At 40.2% G+C, this 25,116-nt stretch overlaps 1 protein-coding gene across 2 annotated transcripts in view; it reads left to right on the forward strand.

Moving 5' to 3' along the window:
* The window catches only part of TRIP11 (thyroid hormone receptor interactor 11), a 69,211-nt gene that overhangs the window by 14,615 nt on the left and 29,480 nt on the right, over nt 1-25,116 (forward strand). The window contains exons 6-12 of one of the 2 annotated variants that reach the window (XM_084840579.1): nt 4,835-5,000; nt 8,520-8,861; nt 9,610-9,650; nt 11,889-12,095; nt 16,924-19,956; nt 21,833-21,973; nt 22,067-22,260. In XM_084840579.1, the coding sequence (XP_084696705.1) occupies nt 4,835-5,000; nt 8,520-8,861; nt 9,610-9,650; nt 11,889-12,095; nt 16,924-19,956; nt 21,833-21,973; nt 22,067-22,260 (4,124 nt within the window). Of the gene's footprint in view, nt 1-4,834; nt 5,001-6,411; nt 6,531-8,519; nt 8,862-9,609; nt 9,651-11,888; nt 12,096-16,923; nt 19,957-21,832; nt 21,974-22,066; nt 22,261-25,116 lie in introns of those variants that run through there. The other variant, XM_084840589.1, reaches the window with a different exon arrangement.

A 25,116-nucleotide genomic window follows, 5' to 3' on the forward strand; every position in this document is an offset into this window, starting at 1 on the left:
CAGAGTGGCCAGGTGACCAGCCAGATGGGCGATTAATAAATTTAAATAAATAAATAAATAAATAAATAAATAAATAAATTAGAGCCTCTGGGTCACCAAACTGTTCCCAAAATGGAGAGGCTGAGTAATGATACCTCCAGAACAATGTCCTCTGAACAGATGAATTAAGCCAGGGATCCCCAACCTTTTTGGATCCATGGGCACATTGGAAATTTGAGAAACTGCTGTGGTCACCACCACAAAATGGCTCCCATGAGGGCTTAGCTAGTCAAAAGTGGGGCAAGATAAATAACAAGGCTTGTGCAAGATTATGGAGCGAATGATAAATGATAGGCTGGTGGCTTATTTGGGGGGGTATTCTCTCTTAACCCCAACACAAAATGGATTCCGCAGTGGCAGACATACTATGGATCATGTCATTCGATTGCAAACATAGGTCTGGAAGAGTTTTTGCTTCAGGCAGTTTTTAATACCTGTTTTTCTTAATATTGAGAAGGCTTATGATATGGTCTGGAAGGAGGGCCTGATCTATAAACTATAAACATCTATAATGTTGGGTTTGCAGGGTAGGATTTTTTGGTGGCTGTGTGATTTTTTTTTGCATGGTCAGAAAATGCGGGTTCAAGTGGGCTCAGTTTTGTCTAAGGCTTGCTTGGTGGATAATGTACTCCCTCAGGAGAGCGTAGTTAGCCCTATCCTTTTTAATGTGACGATCAATGATCTTCCTTCCATTATTCTTTCTGGGGTTGCTGTCATCTTATATGCTGATAATTTCGCCATGTGGGTTCGGAGTAGATCTCTTGAGTTTGCTGAAAACTGACTTAATGTGGCTCTGAGTAAATTGGAAGAATGTGGAGATGGGGGGGGGCTTTTCTTGAATAAAACTTGGCATGTTTTTTCTAGGTGGCGCCAGCAGTGCCTTAAAACTATTAATTTGCAGTTGTATGGAGAAAGAATTCAGTTGGTGCCAAGCTTTACGTTTCTTGGAGTATATTTTGATAATAAATTGATGTGGAAAGTTCATCTTGATTCTGAAAATGTAAGATCAGTTTTAATGTGTTGAAGGCTGTGTCTGGAAGTACATGGAAGCAGATAGGAAGATTATTGTGCCTATATTCGATCTTTACTAGATTATGGCTGTCTGGCTTCTTCCACTTTGTTGCACAAGCTTGATGTCTTGGGCTTTGAGAATAATTAATGGGGCTTTTGTCACCTCTCTCCATGCTGTTTCACAAGGAGCTAGTGAAGAATCCCCTTCATGGATCGCTGCCTTGTTGTGGTGAAGGGGCTTGCATAACTCAGTGAAGCCATAATATGCTGTGCAGGGCCACCCAAGAGCGGAGATGACAGTATTCCAGCTGAGCTATTTAAGATCCTAAAAGATGATGCTGTTAAAGTGCTGCACTCAATATGCCAACAAATTTGGAACACTCAGCAGTGGCCACAAGACTGGAAAAGGTCAGTTTACATTCCAATTCCAAAGAAGGGCAATGCCAAAGAGTGTTCAAACTACCGTACAATTGCACTCATTTCACATGCCAGCAAGGTGATGCTCAAAATCCTACAAGCTAGGCTTCAACAGTATGTGAACCGAGAACTACCAGAAGTACAAGCTGGGTTTCGAAGAGGCAGAGGAACTAGAGATCAAATCGCCAACATTCGCTGGATCATGGAGAAAGCAAGAGAATTCCAGAAAAACGTCGATTTCTGCTTCACTGACTACGCTAAAGCGTAGTGTGATTGTGTGGATCACAACAAACTGTGGCAAATTCTTAAAGAGATGGGAGTACCAGACCACCTTAACTGTCTCCTGAGAAACCTGTACGAGGGCCAAGAAGCAACAGTAAGAACCAGACATGGAAAAACCGATTGGTTCCAAATTGGAAAAGGAGTACGACAAGGCTGCATATTGTCACCCTGCTTATTTAATTTATATGCAGAGTACATCATGACAAACACCAGGTTGGATGAATCACAGGTCGGAATTAAGATTGCTGGGAGAATTATCAAGAACCTCAGATACACAGACGATACCACCCAAATGGCAGAAAGCGAAGAGGATCTCAAGATCCTCTTGTGGAGGTGAAAGTGGAGAGTGCAAAAGCTGGTTTGAAACTCAACATTAAAAAAACCAAGATCCTGGCATCTGGCCCCATCACTTCCTGGCATATAGAAGGGGACGAAATGGAAGCAGTGACAGATTTTATTTTTTTGGGCTCCAAGATCACTGCAGACGGTGACTGTAGCCATGAAATTAAAAGACGCTTGCTCCTTGGGAGGAAAGCTATGGCAACCCTAGACAGCATAGTAAGGAGCAGAGACAAAGGTCCGTATAATCAAAGCTATGGTTTTCCCAGTAGCAATGTATGGCTGTGAGAGCTGGACTATAAGGAAGGCTGAGCGCCGAAGAATTGATGCTTTTGAACTGTGGTGCTGGAGAAGACTCTTACGAGTCCCCTGGACTGCAAGGAGGCCAAATCAGTCAATCCTAAAGGAAATCAACCCTGAGTGCTCATTGGAAGGACAGATACTGAAGCTGAAGCTCAAATATTTTGGCCACCTAATGCGAAGAGAAAACTCCCTGGAAAAGGCCCTGATGCTGGGAAAGATTGAAGTCAAAAGGAGAAGGGGACGGCAGAGGATGAGATGGCTAGATAGCATCAGCGATGCAATGAATATAAACCTGAGCACACTCCAGGAGAGAGCGGAGGACAGGAGGGCCTGGCGTGCTATGGTCCATGAGGTCACGAAGAGTCGGACACGACTTAATGACTGAACAACAACAACAAAAGTGAAGAATGACCATGTGATTTACAGCATGATTTCCTAGATAAACTGTGTGGCTTTCAGGAAGGTCCATTATGTGGCCTATATGTTGGCTGCTGGGAGTTGGGCAATTCTGAGAAGTTGAAGCGCTGTACTCCTCATGTAGTTCGAGTTTGGCAGTTACTACGAAAATATGGTTAGTTAGCACTGTTATTCCAAGAAAGTTTGTTACTAATTACTATAGTTGGTTATGGATTCCCCCTTTGGTGGATATACATATTAGTCAGTTATGGTTGCAGCAGTCTGGTGCTTTGGGTATAAAGAATAGGGTTTTAGAGTGTTTTTTCTCAGTGGAGCCTTTGTTGTATGATTTATACAGATGGCTCCTGGGATTCTTTTGATGGTAAATCGAGTGCTGCTTATTCTATCCCTAGGTTTGGGATTTGAAAAGGGTTTCGATTATCAAATGGGGTGTCGATAATGATGGCAGAGTTGATGGCCATTCTAATGGCTCTTGAGTGGGTTAAGTGTGTCAAACCTGATAATGTTCCGATTTTATCTGATTCCCTTTTGGGATTGCTGGGTATTCAATCTGGAGGCATGGCTTACAAGAATGATGTGGTTAATGAAATCTGGTCTGTGAATACGGAACTTACTTCCATGGGAATCTGGCTTGGGTTTTGTTGGGATAGTGGGAAATGAATTGGCTGATTTATCTGCAAAAAATGCTTTGCAGCACTCTGTTATTGATGTCTCTTTGCCTTTATCCCAAAGGGAAGTTAAATGCTGTCTCCAGAGGGAAATGTTTAAAGAATGGCAAAATGGATGGGAATTGGATGGTACTGGCCACAGGATTTTTTCCTTTGGTCCTGCTCTTGAAGGATTTTAAGTTTTTTTATTCAGCTAGGTCAAGTTTGTCTTTTTTGGGTGCTACAAGACACTGTGTGGCACACAGTAATCTCATTGGCATTGGATGGGCAAGTTTGGATCTTTGTGAAGTTTGTGGGCTACAGAAATATAGATCGTGTTCTTTGGGATTGCTTATGGTACAGGGATGAATGAGTGGCTTTTATTTGTTCTTTGGCTCCTAGGTGAGTTCCTACTGGTAAAGAGCTCTTCAGGGTTGTGCCTTATGGTCTCTAGTATTATCTGCCATTTGGCATTTTTTGCAAGCTTGCAATTTGATTGGCCCATTGTGATTTAAGAAGGTTATTCCTTTTAGTTGTCAGTAGGTGGAGGTATTAGCCATAAAACTGACCAACGACGAAGAAGATGAAGACGAAGCAGCAAGAGGGAGGGGAAAATAGCAAGGCAAAGGGGTAGAGGGAAGAGAAAGAGTGAGGCTAGGAGGGGGAGAAACAGAGATAAAGTGTTGGGGAGAGAAATACTGAGGCTAGAGGCTAGGAGTTGAGAGAAACAGCAAGATAGCGTGGTATGTGAAAGGAAAGAGCAAGGCTAGGGACTAGGAAGGGAGAGAAAGAAGAAGGCTAGGGATGGGGAAGGGAGAGAAATAGCAAGGTAAGGGGTCGTGTAGAGATAAATAGCAGGGGTAGGAGTGGGGGGAGAGGGAGAGAGAGTGCAAAGGGGAAAGTTCTGTGTAGACAGAAGATTGGGTGAGGCCAGGAAGCAACTCTCTCCTTCTCTTTCTGCCTGCTGAACCTTCTGCCCTAATTTTTTTAATTTTTTTAAAATTAAAAATAAATTTTTGAAAGGGGCAGGGAGTGGAGAGCTTCACTGGCACCATTTGAGGACCCATGGGTGCCACGTTGAGACCCCTGAATTAGTCTGTGGTATCCAGCTGAGATTTTACAGCTCAAGGACTCAGAAATGTATGAAGTGTATCTGATGTATGAAGTGACAGGATGCAATCTCAAAATCTTTCAATTTGTGGATACTTATTTAAAATTGTGTGAGTGTTACCCTGAGCAATTTGGCGGTGCAGTCTTCAGATGTCTCATGTGGAACATTGTGTATTGCCAGCATTAAAAATATTTTACAAGACTATTAAATCATAATCTGCATACTGTATCTAAGAGATGCTATAACAGTCTTTAATTACACATTTTAGGATCTAAAACAGAACTTGAGTCAAGAAATAGATGAGCAACAGCATGAGCTTTCGGTATTACAGAATGCACATCATCAGAAATTAGCAGAGATAAGTCGACGGCATAGAGAAGAACTGAGTGAATATGAAGAACGAATAGAGGAACTTGAGGATCAATTACAGAAAGGTCTTGCTTATTGTTCTTTAAGAGATTTTAAAAGAATTTATGATAGCCTGTCATGATTAACGGCAAGCGTTGGTTTCCTAGGTGTCCAATACACTTTTTTTCTGTCTTGATACTATATCAAAACTACAATGGTGCGGGGACCAGTTCTGTTGAGAGATGGAAAAACTTATGTATAGTTCTTGCATGTCCTTTCTATATTTGTGTGACACTTAACTCTAGGTATAGTTAAGTCTGGGGCAGGCAATAGTGAATTTAAGGCTGATAAAATTAAAACGAAGTGCAGCCCGACTCCTGTGCATGTTTACTTGTTTGTTTGTTTATAGTACTTTTATGCTGCTTTAAATCTTAAAATCTCTAAGCAGTTCACACACACACACAATATGTACATAAAATACAATATAAAAACAATATAAAAACAATGGAAGATCAATAAAAATATTAACTTCAATATTACAACAAGGCAGCCATGAAACAGAGCAGTCTCATTAGCCATTACAAGTCAGGGAAAGTCTGTGTAAACAAATACATCTTCAAGAAGTGCTTTAAGTTCATCACATTTTCTGCCTCTCAAACAATGCGTGGGAGGATGTTCCAGAGGATGGGTGCCACTATCGAGAAGGCCTGCTTACATGCTGTTGGAAACACCCTGTTGGTTGTGGAACTACCAATAAGGCCTCCTTGGAAGATCTTAAAGGTTGACTGGTTGGGGTGTGTGTGTGTGTGTGTGTGTGTGTGTGTATATATATATATATATATGAATGAGAAGATGGTCATATATATGGGTATCCTGTTCATGGGTTTTGTAGGACTTTGTATACCAACAACAAAACCTTGGCCGTGGCTTGATAGCTAATAGGCAGCCAGGCAGTTCTTTTAACACATGTGTAATGTGTGAATAGCGCAGAACTCCACTGAGCATCCTAGCTGCTGCATTCTGCACTAGCTGCAGCTTTCGAACCAAGTGCAGGGGCAGCCCCACATAGAGTGTATTACAGTAGCCCAATCATGAGGTTACCAATGCACAGATCACAGCAACTAGGCCATCCCTATCGAGGATTAGAACAAACTTTAGTGTAGCTTATTCTTACACAAGTGTGTGTAGGATTACAGTCTTACAAATTCAGTTTCAGCTATACATTTATACAATAATGCATACATTACTAGATGGAAGAAGCTCAATGTTTGTACTAGCTAAACAAGTTTCCAAAATTACTGTTTTTGAAGCATTTGTATTAGTAAATAGTCCTCCTTTTAGCACGTTATCTACTTTAACAAATATATACATTTTGATTTGTAGCTTGATATGTAGATCTGAAAATGGGTTACTGTACTGCACTATTTGGAAAAAAAAGTTCAATTTCCAAAGGCTATAATCTGAATTGGACCGATATGTCATGTGCCTTTTCATTAGGTTCAATCCCCAGCAACTCCAGGTAGGGCTAGGAAGGAATCTTGAAACCCTGGAGAGCCGCTGCCAGTCAGTATCGACCATACTGGGCTAGATGGAGCAATGGTGTGACTCAATATAAGGCAATTTATATTTATTATTATATTTATAAGGCAACTCAGTATAAGGCCAAGTTAGATTACTGCAATGTGCTCTAAGTGGGGCTGCCTTCAAAGACAGTTCAGAAGCTGCAGTTTGTTTAAAATGTTTGATAATGGGGACCACAGTTGCTCTAAACATATAAGAGCAACTCTGGCCCGCTTGCGTTGGCTGCCTATATGTTTCCAAGCCCGATTCAAGGTGCTGGTTTTAACCTATAAAGCCTTACACGGCTCGGGACCAAAATACCTGATGGAGCACCTCTTCCGGCTCGAACACCCCTGTACACTAAGCTCAGCATCTAGGGCCATCCTCCAGGTGCCTACTCCAAGGGAGGCTCAAAAGACAGCAACAAGAGAGAGGACCTTAGCAGTGGCCCCTCAATTATGGAATGATCTCGATGAGGCCCACCTGGTGCCAACATTGTTATCTTTTTGGCACCAGGTCAAGACATTTCTTTTTTCCCAAGCATTTGGCAGCATGTAATGAGTTTTTATTGGTCCAGGATTTTTTTTATGATTTGCCTGATTGCTCAAAGTTGTTTTTGTGTGTGTTTTATGTTTTTAAATTTTTGCATATTGTACGTTTGATGTTTTTAATCTCTGGAAACCATCCAGAGAGCTTCAGTTATGGGGCAGTATAGAAATGTAATAAATAATATTTTCCTATGTTCCTATGAGTAGCTTCTCAATTCTGAATTTTTTTACAGCATTTTAATATCTAGTGCAGCCTTTCCTAACCTGCGCCCCCAGATGTTGTTGGACTCCCAATTCCCATCAACCCCCAACCCTCATGGCCAGTGGGCAGTGATAATGGAGCTTGTAGTTTTTTCTGGAGGGATCTAATTAAAGAGTTTTGTCACAGTTTAAGACCCACTTGCCCGCATCAACCGACATTCTCCCAGTTTTGTTGTTTATCACATCCATGCCCATCCTTCAAGGAATTAAGGGCAGCATATTGATGGTTAGTTATTGGTTATAATGGTCATTCACACAACGACCTGTGAGAGAACCTAAGATTACAGTGACCCTGTAAGTGGAATTAGTGAGGGTGAGGGCTTACACAAGGCAGTTATGAATAGGAGTAGGAATTTCTACCACACCCAGACCCAAAATACTCTTCACTCTACTATATCAGTTCAGTGGGGTTAGTGTTGGCATACTGGCTTGGAGTAGGACCTGCAACTGAGAGGCGTTAGGTTGAATCTGAATCCTTGAGTCCTGTCTGGTTGGCTAGTGCCAATCATCTCTCTCCTCTTCCCTTGTGGGCTTTCTGGAAGCGCTTTCAGGGTGGGAGAGACACAGAGGCATGCAACAAAAGAAAGGAAAAAAGAATTCACACATTTTGCCTCCATCCCCCACAGGTGGAAAATGGCTTGCAAAGGGAACTCAAAGAGTGTGGGAATAATAGCAGAGTCCTCTTTGACTTGCTTATGTGCACTCCTTCCTTCCCAAGCCATATTACATAGTGTTGTGGGCTTGGAGAAGATTGTTTCTAGGTTTGCTAGCCCACCACTTTCCAACATCCCATTCTGGTAAAATTAGATGATAACCATCGTCTTAGAGGGTGTTTTTTTTTAATGTCGTGAACTATTATTAGCAGCTCCCTAGTTTTTCAGATCCAGGTAGCGTTCAATAAAGTTGAAGATGACCAAAATACCTGTGGATTTCTGTGGAACTAAGATTTATCATTGATAATGCAACGAGGAACCAAGAGTAGCTGTTCATTTATAATTTAAGCTGTCCATGTAGAACAGATTTAATTTAAATATTTTATTCTACAATTGAGGTTTCAAGGGCATATTTGCTATTTACTGCATTATCTCAGTAGTTGTAAATACCTTGTTTTCTGCAGCTGTTATAAATAATTGTTCAAAATCATTACTAAACTTCTCTGGCATATAGATCCTGTGATAACTGAGAAAATGCCATATTTCTGGGTACTATTTTAAACACATTTTTTCTGCTTTATAGTTGGTGTAACAGTTGAACTTCCTTCTGAACGTGACCTACAGAACCGTGTATCTGAATCTGCAGCACCACACTTGATGGACTTGCAGGATAAAGTGAAAAGTTTAAGTCAACAATTGTCTTTAGCAGAAAATGAGAAAAATCTTGTCTTGAAAGAACTTGAATTTATAAAAATGGGGAAAAGTCAACTAACCCAGGAATATGAAAAACTAAAACCTGGATCCAGTGAACTCCAAGCATCTATTCTTGAAGAACAAGCTGATTTGGAAATGCAGGTGGAAGTCCCTAAGTATGCAGCGGAATCGCTGCAGGCAGAAGTGCTCCGACTACAGCAGGCACTACTCGGTATGAAGCCACTGGGAATCCAGCATTATTCTGTGTCTATTTTTAGCATGCCAAGACAGTGTTAGGAAAAACTTGGGTTTGGGATTCAAAGAGGCCTGTGTGCATGCTAATTTTCATGTGTATGAAAATGACCACCTCTAAGAACATTCTGTGTATCAGGGTATTTGGCAATTTTCTCTTCCAGTATTTTCCTCTCCCGGCATACTGCTCCAAAGGTCCCCCTGACCTTTGTGGGGGTGGGGGGTGGGTTGCTACCACTTAAAAAGGGAAAGTGAAGAATCTCTAAGGCATGTGCTGCACTTTGGTTCCTGGTCTAAATGTATAACAATGAGCGCCTCTAAGAATGTTCTTTTTTTTTAAGTGTTGGTTGCTACTGAATGTTTTCTAATAGCAATACCACCAACCTTCCTTTGCATTACTGTCATGTTATTGAAAAATAGTTTAGTTCATTTGGGTGTCTCAGTTCCTAGCTCAGTTTTGAACTGCTGCCACATAAACGATGAGATGCATTTAAAAAGTGGTAGAAATTAGATGTATTTAGTATCCACAATAATTACAAAATTAGTTTTAATGCTAGCTCTTTTTACTTGGAGTGGGTAAATTTCAAGGATGTATTCTTAAGATTCCAGCATTAGGTGCTACCTTTGTATTCTTGCCTTTGAAACTCAAGTTCACTGTGTAACAAAACATGATCTTCTGGCTTACTTTCCCCTAAGAGAAATAGCTTATTTTCCCATTGTTTTTACAGATGCAGAAAAAGAAATAACAAGATTGAAAAGATCAGATCAGGTAAACTGATTACTAAAGCTAAAGAAAGAGAAATATTGTTGAAATTGTGTTGTCTTATTTATACAGACAGAGCGATTGAACTATTGTAATTCATCAAGAAGTTCAATTCATCCATTTAGGTCCGAATAAAGACAGTGGTTTCTTGTCTCACTACAGATATTAAATTACTTCAGTGTTACTGACTTGATTGTGTGCTTATTTTGTATGCATCCAATCTCTAATTAAATGGTAACTGTCTGCACTTTTTGCATTTTTTTTCTGTCTGACCTCGCTACTTATAATTCCCATCACCAACTGAGGATAACATTTCATTCATCTGATGAACTCTACTCTAGTCTCAAAAGCATATGCCATCATAAATGTGTTAATCTTGGAGAGAGTAATCCTATAGTCTGCGGGAGAATGTTCCAGGGAATATAGGCTTGTTCAGAGTCCTCCTCCTGAGGCTGTAGATACTGCTATGACCTTGGGAAGGGGACTCTTGAGTTTCATTTCCCCTCCCCTGTCCCCTTACAGCCGCTGCAGAAAGAACTGTACTGCCTGCTTCCCAAAACTGCAAATGCAGACTCAAAGAGAGCTTCGGCTATTGGGTGGTATAGAAATGAAATGAAATGAAATGAAATGAAATGAAAGAATGGATGGCTAGATAGATAGATAGATAGATAGATAGAGCGAAAAGGGGGCATTCCAGGGGGAGGAGAGGGGAGAGGAGAGGCCAGGATATGAGAAATCCTATGGCCTCTCCAGCCCCAGCCCAGCCACTGGCAGCACCTCTAGCCAGGCTCAAAGGCTGGCCTAGAAGAAAATTTTGAAAAAGGTGGTCAGAGATGCAAAAATCACCTCCTTTGCTCCTCCCACCCTGCCAGCAACAGCCTAGCAGGGCATTGGATACGCTGAAGCCTCCAAGATTGGAGGCTTCCTTCTAAGGTTCCAAAAGACTGTTTGTTTTTACTGCAACACAGCCTTACACAGCTGTCCCTCTGGAAATTGCCACAGATAACTTTCTTAAGTAAAGAAAAAATCTGTTAGAAAATGTTAAAGGATTCCTAAGCTCACAGACTGACAACTTTGATAATGACACATTCTCATTACCTCCAATCCAGGATCAGTCAGTTCAGGCACCCAGGCCCAGGTTGAAATAAGGCTGGACAGTTTGTTGAACACACAGAAATACATTAGAAACTTTTGCCATCACATTTTGAATTTCCCTCTGCCATCAAGAGGACACAGAAATCTGACATTCTCAAGCTTCTACCAAGAACCTCCACATTGTACCAAAGATCTCCAAGAGCCACGCATGCTGCATGTACCACACCTCTGTCTTAGTGCTATTGAGGAAGATATACCTTTGAATGCAAAGTTTTATGAATAATAGGAGGTTACTGCATTTTCTTCTATCACTGTCTGTATATAGAAGTCTCCAGTGGTGCCCTGATGGAGAGAGCATAGTAGCATGTTGTGTTGGATCAAACGCTAGTCATCTACTAGTGGAATGGATTTCCCTTACCCACTGCCTCCCCCTGTGTGTGCCACAAATACTCTGGAGCAGATTTGGTTTGCACGTGGGGAGCTGCAGGAGGGAGGAGAGGATGGGGAAGTCGTGTTGCATGAGCACCCATATGTTCAGACAACATTGGATCCAACCCAGTATCCTCAGGCCCTACCAAACTAGAACCTAACTGGACAAGGCAAGTTAGTGAACACATGTGCTCACACCTTCCCGAATGAGTGTCTGTGTACTTAAGAAAGGATACCTTATGCTTTCAGAATGCTGTCATTGGAGTGATAATTCTATGAGGAAATTTCCATGAATTCATGACATACAGTTTCATGGACTGAGTAATCTTTAAGGTGCCACGAGATTCTTTGTTGTTTTTCCATAAATTCAGAGTATTTTTATTACAGAAAGTTGTGTAAAATTTGCAAATACATTTGTGCCTTATAACTTATGAAAGTGATCTATATACAGTATGAAACTTGTGCACACACATAGACTTATTTCCTAGGATTCAGTTACAAATTGGACAAGAAGATGCCCACTCTTCAAATTTGCATTTTAGCATTTCCATTGGGTTAATTGAACACTTTTGGTAATTAAGGAGAATTTCTTGTTCTTAGTAAGCATGCCCCCTTCACAAATAATTTGCAGTCTTTTTTTAATGTCAGTTTATACTCACAGATATACCCAAATTGATTTTATCCTATTAAATTTAGGGTCTTTTTTCTGTCTAAATTAAGGAAGGATTTCAGAAAGAAGTGGCAAGTTTACAACCAAAGTGTGAGAGTACTACACATGTATCTGCTGAAGGACAGAACTTGGAGTTAAATCAGTTAAGAGACGACTTGGAAAGGAAACAACATGAATGTAACGAAAGCATTGCTGAAAAAGAAGCTCTAGTAGCAGAAGTGGAAGAACTGGACAGGCAAAACCAAGAAGCAACACAGGTTATATATATAGTCAATTAAACAGGGGAGGAATGATGTGTAATCCCAAAGTGTATGTTGAAGTGTATGGATATTCATTGTTGTTGTTGTTCAGTTGTTAAGTCGTGTCCAACTCTTCATGACCCCATGGACCATAGCACGCCAGGCCTTCCTGTCCTCCGCTCTCTCCCAGAGCGTGCTCAGGTTCATATTCATTGCATCAGTGATGCTATCTAGCCATCTCATCCTCTGCCATCCCCTTCTCCTTTTGACTTCAATCTTTCCCAGCATCAGGGTCTTTTCCAGAGAGTTTTCTCTTCACATTAGGTGGCCAAAATATTTGAGCTTCAGTATCTGTCCTTCCAATGAGCACTCAGGGTTGATTTCCCTTAGGATTGACTGATTTGACCTCCTTGCAGTCCAAGGGACTCGTAAGAGTCTTCTCCAGCACCACAGTTCGAAAGCATCCATTCTTCGGCGCTCAGCCTTCCTTATAGTCCAGCTATCACAGCCATACGTTACTACTGGGAAAACCATAGCTTTGATTATCTGAACCTTTGTCAGCAAGGTGATGTCTCTGCTTCTTACTGTGCTGTCTAGGGTTGCCATAGCTTTCCTCCCAAGGAGCAAGCGTCTTTTAATTTCATGGCTACAGTCACCGTCTGCGGTGATCTTGGAGCCCAAGAAAATACAATCTGTCACTGCTTCCATTTCTTCCCCTTCTATATGCCAGGAAGTGATGGGGCCAGATGCCATGATCTTCGTTTTTTTTAATGTTGAGTTTCAAACCAGCTTTTGCACTCTCCTCTTTCACCCTCAACAAGAGGCTCTTGAGATCCTCTTCACTTTTTGGCATTAGGGTGGTATCGTCTGCGTATCGGAGGTTGTTGATAATTCTCCCAGCAATCTTAATTCTGACCTGTGATTCATCCAACCCATCGTTTCTCATGATGTACTCTGCATATAAGTTAAATAAGCAGGGCGACAATATACAGCCTTGTCGTACTCCTTTCCCAATTTTGAACCAATCGGTTATTCCATGTCCAGTTCTTACTGTTGCTTCTTGAACCTCGTACAGGTTTCTCAGGAGACAGGTAAGGTGGTCTGGTAGTCCCATCTCTTTAAGAATTTGCCACAGTTTGTTGTGATCCAAACGATCAAAGGCTTTAGCATAGTCAATGAAGCAGAAATAGACGTTTTTCTGGAATTCTCTTGCTTTCTCCATGATCCAGCAAATGTTGGCGATTTGATCTCTAGTTCCTCTGCCTCTTCGAAACCCAGCTTGTACTTTCGGTAGTTCTCGGTTCACATGCTGCTGAAGCCTAGCTTGTAGGATGTTGAGCATCACCTTGCTGGCATGTGAAATGAGCGCAATTGTGCAGTAGTTTGAACACTCTTTGGCGTTGCCCTTCTTTGGAATTGGAATGTAAACTGACCTTTTCCAGTCTTGTGGCCATTGTTGAGTGTTCCAAATTTGTTGGCATATTGAGTGCAGCACTTTAACAGCATCATCTTTTAGGATCTTAAATAGCTCAGCTGGAAGACTGTCATCTCCGCTAGCTTTGTTGTTAGTATTGCTTCCTAAGGCCCACTTGACTTCACTCTCTAGGATGTCTGGCTCATGTTCAGTGACCGCACTATCATGGCTATCAGGGGCATTCAGATCTTTCCTGTATAGTTCTTCTGTGTATTCTTTCCACCTCTTCTTCATCTCATCTGCTTCTGTTAGGTCCCTGCCTTCTTTGTCCTTTATCATGCCTGTCTTTGCACAAAACGTTCCCTTGAGATCTCTGATTTTCTTGTAGAGATCTCTAGTCTTTCCCATTCTGTTGTTTTCCTCAATTTCTTTGCATTGTTCATTTCAGAAGGCCTTCTTGTCTCTCCTTGCTATTCTCTGGAACTCTGCATTCAGTTGGATATATCTTCCCCTTTCTCCCTTGCTTTTCGCTTCCCTTCTTTCCTCAGCTACTTGTAAAGCCTCTTCAGACAGCCACTTTGCTTTCTTGCATTTCTTTTTCTTTGGGATGGATTTCGTTGCTGCCTCCTGAACAATGTTACGGACCTCCGTCCATAGTTCCTCAGGCACTCTGTCTATCAGGTCTAATCCCTGAAATCTATTCCTCACCTCCACTGTGTATTCATAAGGGATATGATTTAGGTCATACCTGAATGGTTTAGTGGTTTTCCCTACGTTCTTCAATTTAAGCCGAAATTTTGCAAGAAGCAGCTCATGATCTGAGCCACGGTCAGCTCCAGGTCTTGTTTTTACTGACTGTATAGAGCTTCTCCATCTTTGGCTGCAAAGGACATAATCCATCTGATTTCGATATTGACCATCTGGTGATGTCCATGTGTAGAGTCGCCTCCTATGCTGTTGGAAAAAAGTGTTAGCTATGATCAGCGTGTTCTCTTGGCAAAACTCTTATTAGCCGTTGTCCTGCTTCATTTTGTACACCAAGGCCATGCTTGCCTGTTATCCCGGTGATTTCTTGACTTCCTACTTTGGCATTCCAATCCCCTATGATGAAAAGGACATCTTTTATTGGTGTTAGTTCTAGAAGGTGTTGTAGGTCTTCATAGAACTGATCAACCTCAGCTTCATCGGCCTCAGTGGTTGGGGCATAGACTTGAATTACTGTGATGTTGAATGGTTTGCCTTGGATTCGTACTGAGATCATTCTGTCGTTTTTGAGATTGTACCCCAGTACTGCTTTTCTCAGCCTTTTATTGACTATGAGTGCTACTCCATTTCTTCTAAGGGATTCTTGCCCACAGTAGTAGATATAATGGTCACCTGAATTAAATTCACCCATGCCTGTCCATTTTAGTTCGCTGATTCCCAAGATGTCGATGTTCAATCTTGCCATCTCATGTTTGACCACCTCCAGCTTACCTTGATTCATTGATCTGACATTCCAGGTAAAGAACCATATTGTTCTTTACAGCATCGGATTTTCTTTCCACCACCAGACACATCCACAGCTGAGCGTCCTTTTGGCTTTGGCCCAGCCACTTCACTCTTTCTGGCGCTACTTGGAAATGCCCTCTGCTCTTCCCCAGTAGTATATTGGACACCTTCCGACCTGAGGGGCTCATCTTCCAGTGTCATATCTTTTAGCCTTATGATACGTTCCATGGGATTTTCTTGGCAAGAATACTGGAATGGGTTGCCATTTCCTTCTCCAGTGGACCACATTTTGTCAGAACTCTCTGCCATGACCTGTCCGTCTTGGGTGGCCCTGCACGGCATAGCTTATGGCTTCACTGAATTACGCAAGCCCCTTCACCACAACAAGGCAGTGATCCATTAGCTGTATTTAAATCTGAAACTATCTGTTGACTATTCTGCAGTATAGGCTTTGCTGGTGAATGATTTTTTGTTTGTTTTGAAGAGAAATAATACGGTTCTTCAGAGAGTTGTTGTTTAAGGATGATTTTTTTTAAAGGGAATTTTTTAAAATTCATTTTTTTTCTGGGACAAGCAACCCAGTTTCAAAAATGTTTATTTCAGTTACAAAAATGTCCTTGAAGCTCACATAGATAATTTCTAGCCAGATTCATATAAAATGTGTCTTTACTAAAATAATCTTTTGACTCTGAGTGATAGGGCTTTAACTCAAAATTCTTTGAGAAATTATCCAGATCACCTTAGGAATTAGTTTCATAAAATTATCCAGAATTCATTATGAATTTGCTTTGTGTGTCTCTTTTAATATTGTCATCACTTTTTACATATTCACATTTCCAAATTCTTAATTATTTCTAATTTGCTTTTACTTTGCATTTCAAAACAAGGCATCTTATAGATCTTTGGGAGAAGTGAATTAGCAATTTTTTAAGAGGCTTCCGCAGCAGTTCCACAAAAGCTAAATCAATGGTATACCTAAAATTTGGGACTAGAAGTTGAAGTTGAGAACAACTCACTGTGCCTTTCTTGGCTGTGAATGCCCAAGGCAGGCACCTAGGATAGCTTCGGTATTATGAGTTGGTAGGCACTGAAACACAGGTGGCAGGAATAGGGATGGATGGGCACCCCCACATCTGGGTTCTCCGGGCACCCACTAAGCACATGCCCCCACTCATGCGCCCCCGAGCCCACCCCCTGCTCAACAAGCCTCTCGCACTTACCCTGGGCCCACCCAGGGAGCTCTGCGGTCGCCGTTTTGGTGGTGGGGGCAATGGTGTTCACAAAAACGCTCACATTTGATCTTATGCAAAATGACATGAATGGCCAATATACGCAAGATTACAGGCGTAAATGGGCCATTTATGCCTGTAATCGTATGTATATTGGCCATTCATGGCACCATTTTGCATAAGATCAAATATGCGCATTTTTGCAATCGCCACCCCCCCCCAAATGGTGCTCGCAGAGTTTGCCAGACAGGCCCAGAGTGAGCGCGGATGGCTCGGTAAGCATGGGGGGAGCTCAAGCAGGTCTGGGGACTCAGCGGGCACAGCTCAGGGCAGCGGGCAGGGGGGAGGAGTCCACTGGACTCCCAGACCTGATCGGGCACCCGTGCCATTCCTAGGCAGGAAATATCAAAATGCGGTATGCCACTCATCTGTTAGCCAGGAGGCCAATGGTTCTAACCACAGAAGATAGTAAAATACATTGCTGCCAAAGGATTATGGATCCTTCTTTGAACTGTTTACATTTATACAATGAAGTTAAGTGTGGTTTGACATTGTGTTTAATACAACAGGGTCATATCACCAAAAAAAATTAAAAACATGTATTTAAATTATTTTATTCATTTTTCTAAATACTTTACAATTCTGTCTACTAATTTATCATCAGCTAGTAGGATTTCTTTACTATTTTAACATTTGTTTGTTTTTATTTTAGCATATGATTATGTTAAAAGAACAGCTAACAAAACAGAACGCTGGAGCTGCTAATGCTATCAACCAGCTAAAACTAGACATAGATTCTGAAAAAACAAAAACATCTAAGCTAGAAGCTGAGAAGCTGGAAATGAGCAAGGAGCTAGAAGGCCAGAGAGAAAAATTGAATCAATGTACATTTACACTTAATGACTTGCATATCACTAAGCAACACCTGGAAAATAAAATAAAAGAGTTAAAAGAACAGCTAAAATTATCCCAGCAATGTACCTCCAAAAATAAACAGGAAGTGGTAGAGTTAAAGAAAAGCCTAACAGATAGAGAAGAAGAACTTTATGTACTCCAAAATGAGCTAACCAAGATAAATCAAGAATCTAACAATTGTTATCAAGATCATTCAACCAGAGAAAGAGAAGTAGAAATTTCAAAGCTGAATGAGCAAATTTCAGAAAATAAAATAATAAATACAGACTTGGAGAAATCTATTTTGGAACTTCAGATAGAAAAGGAAAATCTTCATACAGCATGTGAAGAACTTAAACAGCAGTTGCAAGAAGCTAATAATGAGAAGTGTAAGATTGCTTTTGAAAAAGATACCATGCTGGAAGCTTTGAAAATAGAAAAAGGGAGATTAGAAAATGAACTATGCCAGGCTGAAAGCAGATTGTTGGAACAGGCTATTAAGTATGACCAAACCATTGATGAGCTGTCAAATGCACGTAACATGAATAGCACTGCGTTACAGTCTGAACATGAACGCTTAGTTAAACTCAATCAAGAGAGAGACTTTGAGATAGCTGAACTCAAGAGGAACATTGAACAGATGGAAACTGACCATGAGGAAACTAAGGAGATGTTAACAACTAGCTTAGCAGGGCAAAAACAACTGACAGAGCTCATAAAAGAGAGAGAGGTGTTTGTTGAAAAATTTAAAACCAGGGCTTCTGAACTAGAGCAGCAACATGAAGATTATATTAAGGACTCCAAAAGATTTGAACTTTTAAAACAAAATTTAGAAGAAAAAGAGAAAAGCCTTTCAGGAATGAAAGAAGAGAACAATCATTTGAAAGAAGAAATAGAACGACTAAAAGACCAGGAAAGTAGGTCACCTGCTTTGGCTGAGCCCAAAACTCTAGATATCATCACTGAACTTGAAGCAGAAATAACACATTTAACTATACTTAAAAATAATCTTGAAGAAGAGATGAAACTTGACAAAAGGACACTTGAAGATCAGAATCAGAAAATGGCCCAACTTCAGCAGTCCCTGCAGGAGTGTAAAAAGGAGATTGAGGAGTCCAGGTTTCATCATGAACAAATGAACATTGCACACCAGCAAGCGTGCCTGGAGAAGGATGAGGAAATCAAAAGCCTACACAGAGCAGTACAACAAATTAAAACCCAATTACACAATCAAACAACCCTCATTCAACCAGACCCTTCTGATCTCTTCCAAGAAACTAAAGTCCAGACACTTAATGGTGAAAATGGGAATGAGAAACATGACCTATCTAAAGCTGAAATTGAAAGGCTGGTAAAAGGTATCAAGGAGAGGGAAATGGAGATCAAGCTTCTGAACGAAAAGAATGTCTCGCTAAGTAGACAAATTGATCAGTTATCCAAAGATGAAGTTGGCAAACTTACACAGATTATCCAAGAGAAAAACTTAGAGATACAAGCTCTTCATGCAAGGGTTTCCTCTCCATCTTATAGGCAGGATGTTCTTTACCTTCAGCAACAACTACAAGCCTATGCCATGGAAAGAGAGCAAATGCTGGCAGTTCTTAGTGAGAAGACTAGAGAGAACAGTCAGTTAAAAACAGATTATCACAAGATGATAGATATCATAGCAGCTAACGAAGCAGCCCTGAAGAAGCTGCAGGAAGAAAACCAAAAACTAGCCAGTGAATTTGAAAGTAGCAGTCAGGATATGTCCCGAGAAACAATTAAAAACTTGTCCCGTATCATTCGAGAGAAGGATATTGAGATTGATGCTTTAAGTCAAAAATGCCAAACTTTATTGACTGTCCTCCAGACATCCAACGTGGGTACAGGCAGTGAGTTAGGAGGAATTAATAGCAATCAGTTTGAAGAGCTTTTACAGGAACGTGACAAACTGAAACAGCAAGTGAAGAAAATGGAAGAGTGGAAGAAACAAGTAATGACCACTGTCCAGAATATGAAACATGAATCTGCTCATCTCCAAGAAGAACTACAAAGGCTTCAGGCACAGATTTCTGCTGATAGCGAGAACAATTCTCAGTTGCAGATTGAGTATAATGGCTTAATCCACGGCTATGAACAGAATGAGAAAAAGCTGAAAACATTTAGCCAAGAATTAGCACAAGTTCAGCATAGCATAGGAGAGCTTAATAATACCAGGGATATTATTCTGGGCAAGCTTGATATGGTAACACCACCTTTGCCAGTAACCTCTTCTACTGCTGGACCGCCATTAGATATTCCCAGCAATGCTGCTTCTCAGATGGTCACCAGTGACTCGAAACCACTAGATGAGGAACTGGAGCACATGAAGAAAACACTGCAGGAAAAAAATGCAACTATTCAAACTCTGCAGGAAAACAATCAGAGACTGTCTGATTCTATGGCTGCGTCATCTGAGTTGGAAAGAAAGGGTCAAGAGGAGTCTCATTTGGAGATAACACACTTGAAGGAGAAGTGTGATGTCTTCCAGAAATCACTTAGGGAAAAAGACCTGCTAATAAAATCAAAAAGTGATCAGTTACTTTCTCTAAGTGAAAATCTTAGTAATAAAGAGAATGAAAATGAGCTGCTGAAGCAAGGTATAACTAATCTAAAGGAGAGAACTCTTATTTTAGAAATGGACATCTGTAAGTTGAAAGAAGAAAATGACAAAATAGTGGCAAGATGCCAGGAAAAAGAAACAGAATTTCGAGCGCTACAGGAAACTAACATGCAGTTTTCAATGATGTTGAGGGAGAAGGAATTTGAATCTAATTCCATGAAGGAGAAGGCTCTTACGTTTGAAAAATTGTTGAAAGAGAGAGAGCAGGTGCGTGATGAGTTGAATTCTTGTTTTTTATTCAAATGTCAAAGGGAAAAAAGGTGTGACTGCCATTATGCCATACAATGCATATTTTAGCTGTCTGGTGCAGGATTTCAATTGCTTATGCAGAATTCTGGGAATTATGTCAAATTTCATTGTTCTAGCCCTCCTTATTTGAGAAATGTCTTACAAACGTTGCCTACACTTTGCAGTTAAAAGTAAGGTATGTGTGCTGTTCTCTTGATCAGAACCAGGCCCAGTTTGTTTGTTTTTAAGTTCCATATATTTTAAACTGTAACGTTCATTAATTGGGAAAATACAAATTCAAGAGACTATCTGACTTGCAGTGCAATCCTATGCATGTTTATTTAGACATAGGTCCTACTGTGTTCAGTGAAGCTTACTCCTACATAAGTGTACATAAGGTTGCCAGCCTTAGTTTCTCTCTCACAATTACATGAGTTTGACCCACTTTATCTTCACCAGAAACCTCTGAGATAAGAGGTAATAATTAGCTCAGGGTCACCCAGGGATCTTCTTTGTGGCTAAGCAGAGATTTTAATTATTAATTAAAATAAATAATTATTTATTTATATCCTGCCTTTTTTGCAATACTGGGACTCAAGGCGGCCTTACAATGTTAAAACTGCTACAATTAAAACCTATAAATAGAAATATAAATATGACTGTACAAAAGTTAAAAATATAATTAAATCATCAATATTAAAATTGTAAAAATATTAAAACATTAAAAGATTTTAACCCAGCTCTCCCCCAGTCCAGGTCTGGTTAAATAATGGATTTTTCATTCTAATCCAAAACAAACTAGCTTGGAACTAAGTCCTATTGAATTCAGTGGGGGGTTTATCCAAGTGAATGTATGTGACTGGAGAATTAAATGCTCCTCTAAGAACCTGTAAAAAGCATATGTAGTCTCTAGGAATTTTGTAGTCTTGATACAAGACTAATGTTTAGGCCACTGAAAAGTGACCTGGTATAGCTTTAAACATATTTATTGCAGCTGCTGGTCTTTCTCTCAACCTGAATTCTGTTCCTCTTCTGCACCAACGTCAGATAAGGCTTTGCCTGTCTGTCAAGCCTTCTGTAATACAGCCTTGTAATGAAGCAGTAGCCTGGTAGCCATAGGCAACAAAGAATTCTATGCAGGCAAGTATGCCCAACATAGAAGCCTTCATGCCTAGTGTAGAAATGCAATGCAATGCTACAGGAGGGACAGAGCTCTCTGTCCGTCTTCTGTCAGCTCCCAGCAGACTGATGCATTATTCTGCAGGCTAGTACATTTTGGGGCTTAGTTACAAGGCTGTTGTAATACCTGACAATCCTGTCTATCTACCTTTTCCTTAAATATATTTGTAGGAAATAAGGCACAAACTGTGTTTAGATTGCTGTGTGTGAACAATTGTGACACATGTAATTCACTATACATCTTCTGGGAAGCCTCAGATAACCAATTTCCCAACATGTATATATACTTTTATTATGAGCTGTTGTGTATCCTTCTGGGAGAAAGTATTAATACATACCTGCACAATTGTTGCATGTGATGGTCTACGTACAGTTTGCATGCTATTTCCTACACATAATGTGTTTCATATAGGAAAAGATGAAGTGGCCCAAGTTGGTTGTGCAGTATATTGTGGCTTATGTTTTCAGCTATGTTTGTCTTATATTCTTACATGTTATATGTCATCTGTCTAATTAATCCATATGACCTAGATAATAAACATTCTAGAAAAATGTAGTGCCAGCTGTTTGGCAAGAAAGAAATAGCAACTACTGAACCCTTCAGTGCCTTACTTTAACATAAGAGAAGGTAAACCTTTAAACATGCATAACTTCTCTTTATTTTCATTTTTGAAAGGGAAAGGCAGGGGAGCTGAACCAGCTGTTAAATGAAGCCAAGTCAATGCAAGAAAAGGCTGTTGTTTTTCAGCAAGAGAGAGATCAAGTCATGTTGGCACTCAAGCAGAAACAAATGGAGACTAGCGCCCTACAGAATGAGGTATGAGATGAGAATGAGTGATTGAGTGAAAAAGCATGGGTAGATTAGGGTAAAGTGAGAAAACTGAGGAAATGTGTCCTCAATTACACGCAGGTGCAGCATTTACGTGATAAGGAGCAGCGTCTAAATCAAGAATTGGAGAGATTACGGAATCACCTTTTGGAAAGGGAAGACACTTCTACACGTGAAGCTTTAGCAGCTGAGGATCGGGAATCTAAGCTTAAAAAGAAAGTCCAGGTTTTGGAGGGAAAGCTGCAGACTTCATCAACTGCAGTGGAAAATGCCAGGTAAATACTTAGTTTCCTTTACCCTTGGTAGTACCCTAGACTCTTGTTCAGTAACTAGTTTTGTTAGAGGATCACTTTAAAATACTTTAATAGTGTCCTGTCCACATATCCTGTTAGCACTGGTTTGGTGTCACTTTCTTTACTGTCTTTCAGAGAGTAATGTAATTGTCAGCTAGATGATGTGTCAGTATAATCCAGGCATCATTGAGTAATAACGTTCAACCTTTTTAGACCTTTATTCTCAACATAGGGTTCACTTATAACTTTTTACCATACACATCGCTTTCTCCTTTCATCATTCTCTCACTTTCTTTTTTCTCAACTCTTTAATTAAAAAAAGAGAGAGAAAACTTAGAAAATTCTGATGGTTTCAGTTGTACAACCTGCCCAGAATAAGTTACAATTAGGATAATGCCTAAAAATAGGGAAAAAAGAAATGGAGTGAGAGAAACTAAACCAGAATTGGATGTAAGGGAAAGTCCTGAAATTGTCAACTAGACAGTGCGTCAGTAAATATGTATAACCAGAACACTGACATATTAATACATGGCAGAGAGAAACATTTTGGGTGTTTGTGAAGTTAAAGCCTCCACTCCAGGTGGGGGTGGGGAATGATGACATCAAGGGGTAAGATGGTGGGATAATGTTAGCACTGCGCTCAACCCTCCAACATTTTCAAAAGATCTAACTAACTACCCTGTCAGGGTTCTGAAGGTGAGCCAGACAAAGGGGAATGTCCCAAGGGCTTGCAGGTGTTAAAGAGTGGCAATTAGGAGTTTTCTTCAAGCTGATAAACAAATTTTTGAAAAGGCCCACCTCAAAAATGGTTCTAAACTGCCCAGAGAGCTTCAGCTATAGGGCTGTATAGAAATGAAATTAATAATAAGTTGCCACTGCCAGTGCATCTGAAATCACAGCACAGCTAGCTCTACTTCACCAAGACTGGAGCAATGCAAGTAAACCGCTCAAAGAATCTGTAGATGAAGTAGTAGCTAAGCTTCATGCCATTGCAGAGATGGCCGATAAAGCAATGAAATTAGTCAGAAAAAAAAGATACAAAAACTAACCAAAATGAATGATGAACTGAGCCAAAAAAATTGAATCCCTGGAGAACAGGAGAGCCAATATTAGAATTCACAGGATTAAAGGAAATACAGAAAGCAAAAATATAATCCAGTTTCTAATGGAATGGTTATCTACTACTTTCCTAGTTTTGGAAATAATACATAGAGAGATCATTCGAGCTCACAGAACACTATATGCCAAACCACCAGAAGGAGCCTTACCACGAGACATCATAATAAAACTTGCTAATGAGGCATTAACAAACACTATGTTGAAGACCTCCACAAATGTAACTGATCTAACATTGAGTGGCAATCCAGTTCAATTATTCCACGATTTATGTCCAGAAATGTTACAATGTCAAAAATCTTTTACATTTCTCACAGATTCACTCCAAAAATCAAATATATCCTATCGTTGGGGTTATCCTGTAAAATTGATCATTCACATAAATGGCAAAATACATGTGGTCTCAACAAAGGAAGAAGCAATTAAATTACTTAGTACTTGCTGACCCTCCCGCAGTTTCAGAGGAGCAAGATCTATGCCGCCAAGATGAAGAGAGTGACGTAGACAGAGATAGCGATCAAGAATCACAACCCAGAAAACAAAAAAGAAATAGAAAGAAAAGAAATATTGGAATCACCCTAAATGACTAAGTACAGCAGAAACTTTCTCAGATGTGTGTGGGGAGAAAGAGGGAGGGGAGGAATAAGAAAGACTGACTGAGAATGAACAGTCAACCACATAAATAACCAATATATAGTCTCAGAAAGCAGTGTAAAATAAATCTACTATATTATGGGTGAGTTGAAGATTTGGTCTTTAAAGGTAAAGGGGATGGGGTCACCAATAAAACGTAGGCAGATACAGGGTTTAATTTTAAAAAGAAAGCGAACCCAGAGGTGGTATTCTTACAAGAAACTTATCATAAGCAGAACCAAAAAGAACTTTTACTCAAAGGTACAGGGATGAAAGAAATGTATGCTGCAGAAGGAAATTCAAAGTCAAGGAGGGGTACTGATAGCACTCTGACATCGAGATAAAAATTTCTGAAAGCAAAATGGATCCCAAAGGGAGATAAATATTTGCTACAGGTAACCTTAGAAATCAAAACAACAACATTGGGGTGTATATATAGCCCAAATTCAAATCAAATTCACTTTCTGAAAGAAACACTACAGGTATTACATGACTTTAAAGAAGGATCTTTGATAATAGGTGAAGACTTAAACGAAGTAATTAACCCAAGCATAGACAGAGGAAAACAGAACAACAAAAGAGAAACAACTACAGAATTAGAGAAGACTCTACGGGTATATGAACTCACTGACATCTGGAGAATGATACACAATTCAGAAAAAGACTATACTTCCTTTTCTGGGCATTGTGACTTGTATTCCTGCATAGATTATATTCTGACTTTAAAACTAAAGGGCTTAATACTTATTGGGGAGCATATGCCTTACCCAGTTATCAAGAAAAATTGGTACTTTAAACAGCCGTTCTTCTGGCTCTTTAGGAATGTGGTAGTAGTGACTGTGTTCCCCACCTTCTTTTGACTATTTTAAAATGTTGTAGCAGGGTCCGAGTGTTCATTTTCCTCAGTACATGGGAAGGAAGGTGCTTGCCAAAGCTGTAAGCACACATAGCACTGTGAGTCTGAACTAAAGTTGTATTTTATGGGTTTAATCGTTGTGAACCAGCCCGAGAGCTTTGGCTAATGAGCAAAATGTTAAAAGCAAATGAGCAGTAACTCCCTGAGAAGCTGCTACTGCCAGGTCCTTCCTC

This window comes from Heloderma suspectum, chromosome 1 (assembly GCF_057233095.1).
Source record: "Heloderma suspectum isolate Gila_16-S chromosome 1, 16-S_ref, whole genome shotgun sequence".
Lineage (NCBI taxonomy): Eukaryota > Metazoa > Chordata > Lepidosauria > Squamata > Helodermatidae > Heloderma > Heloderma suspectum.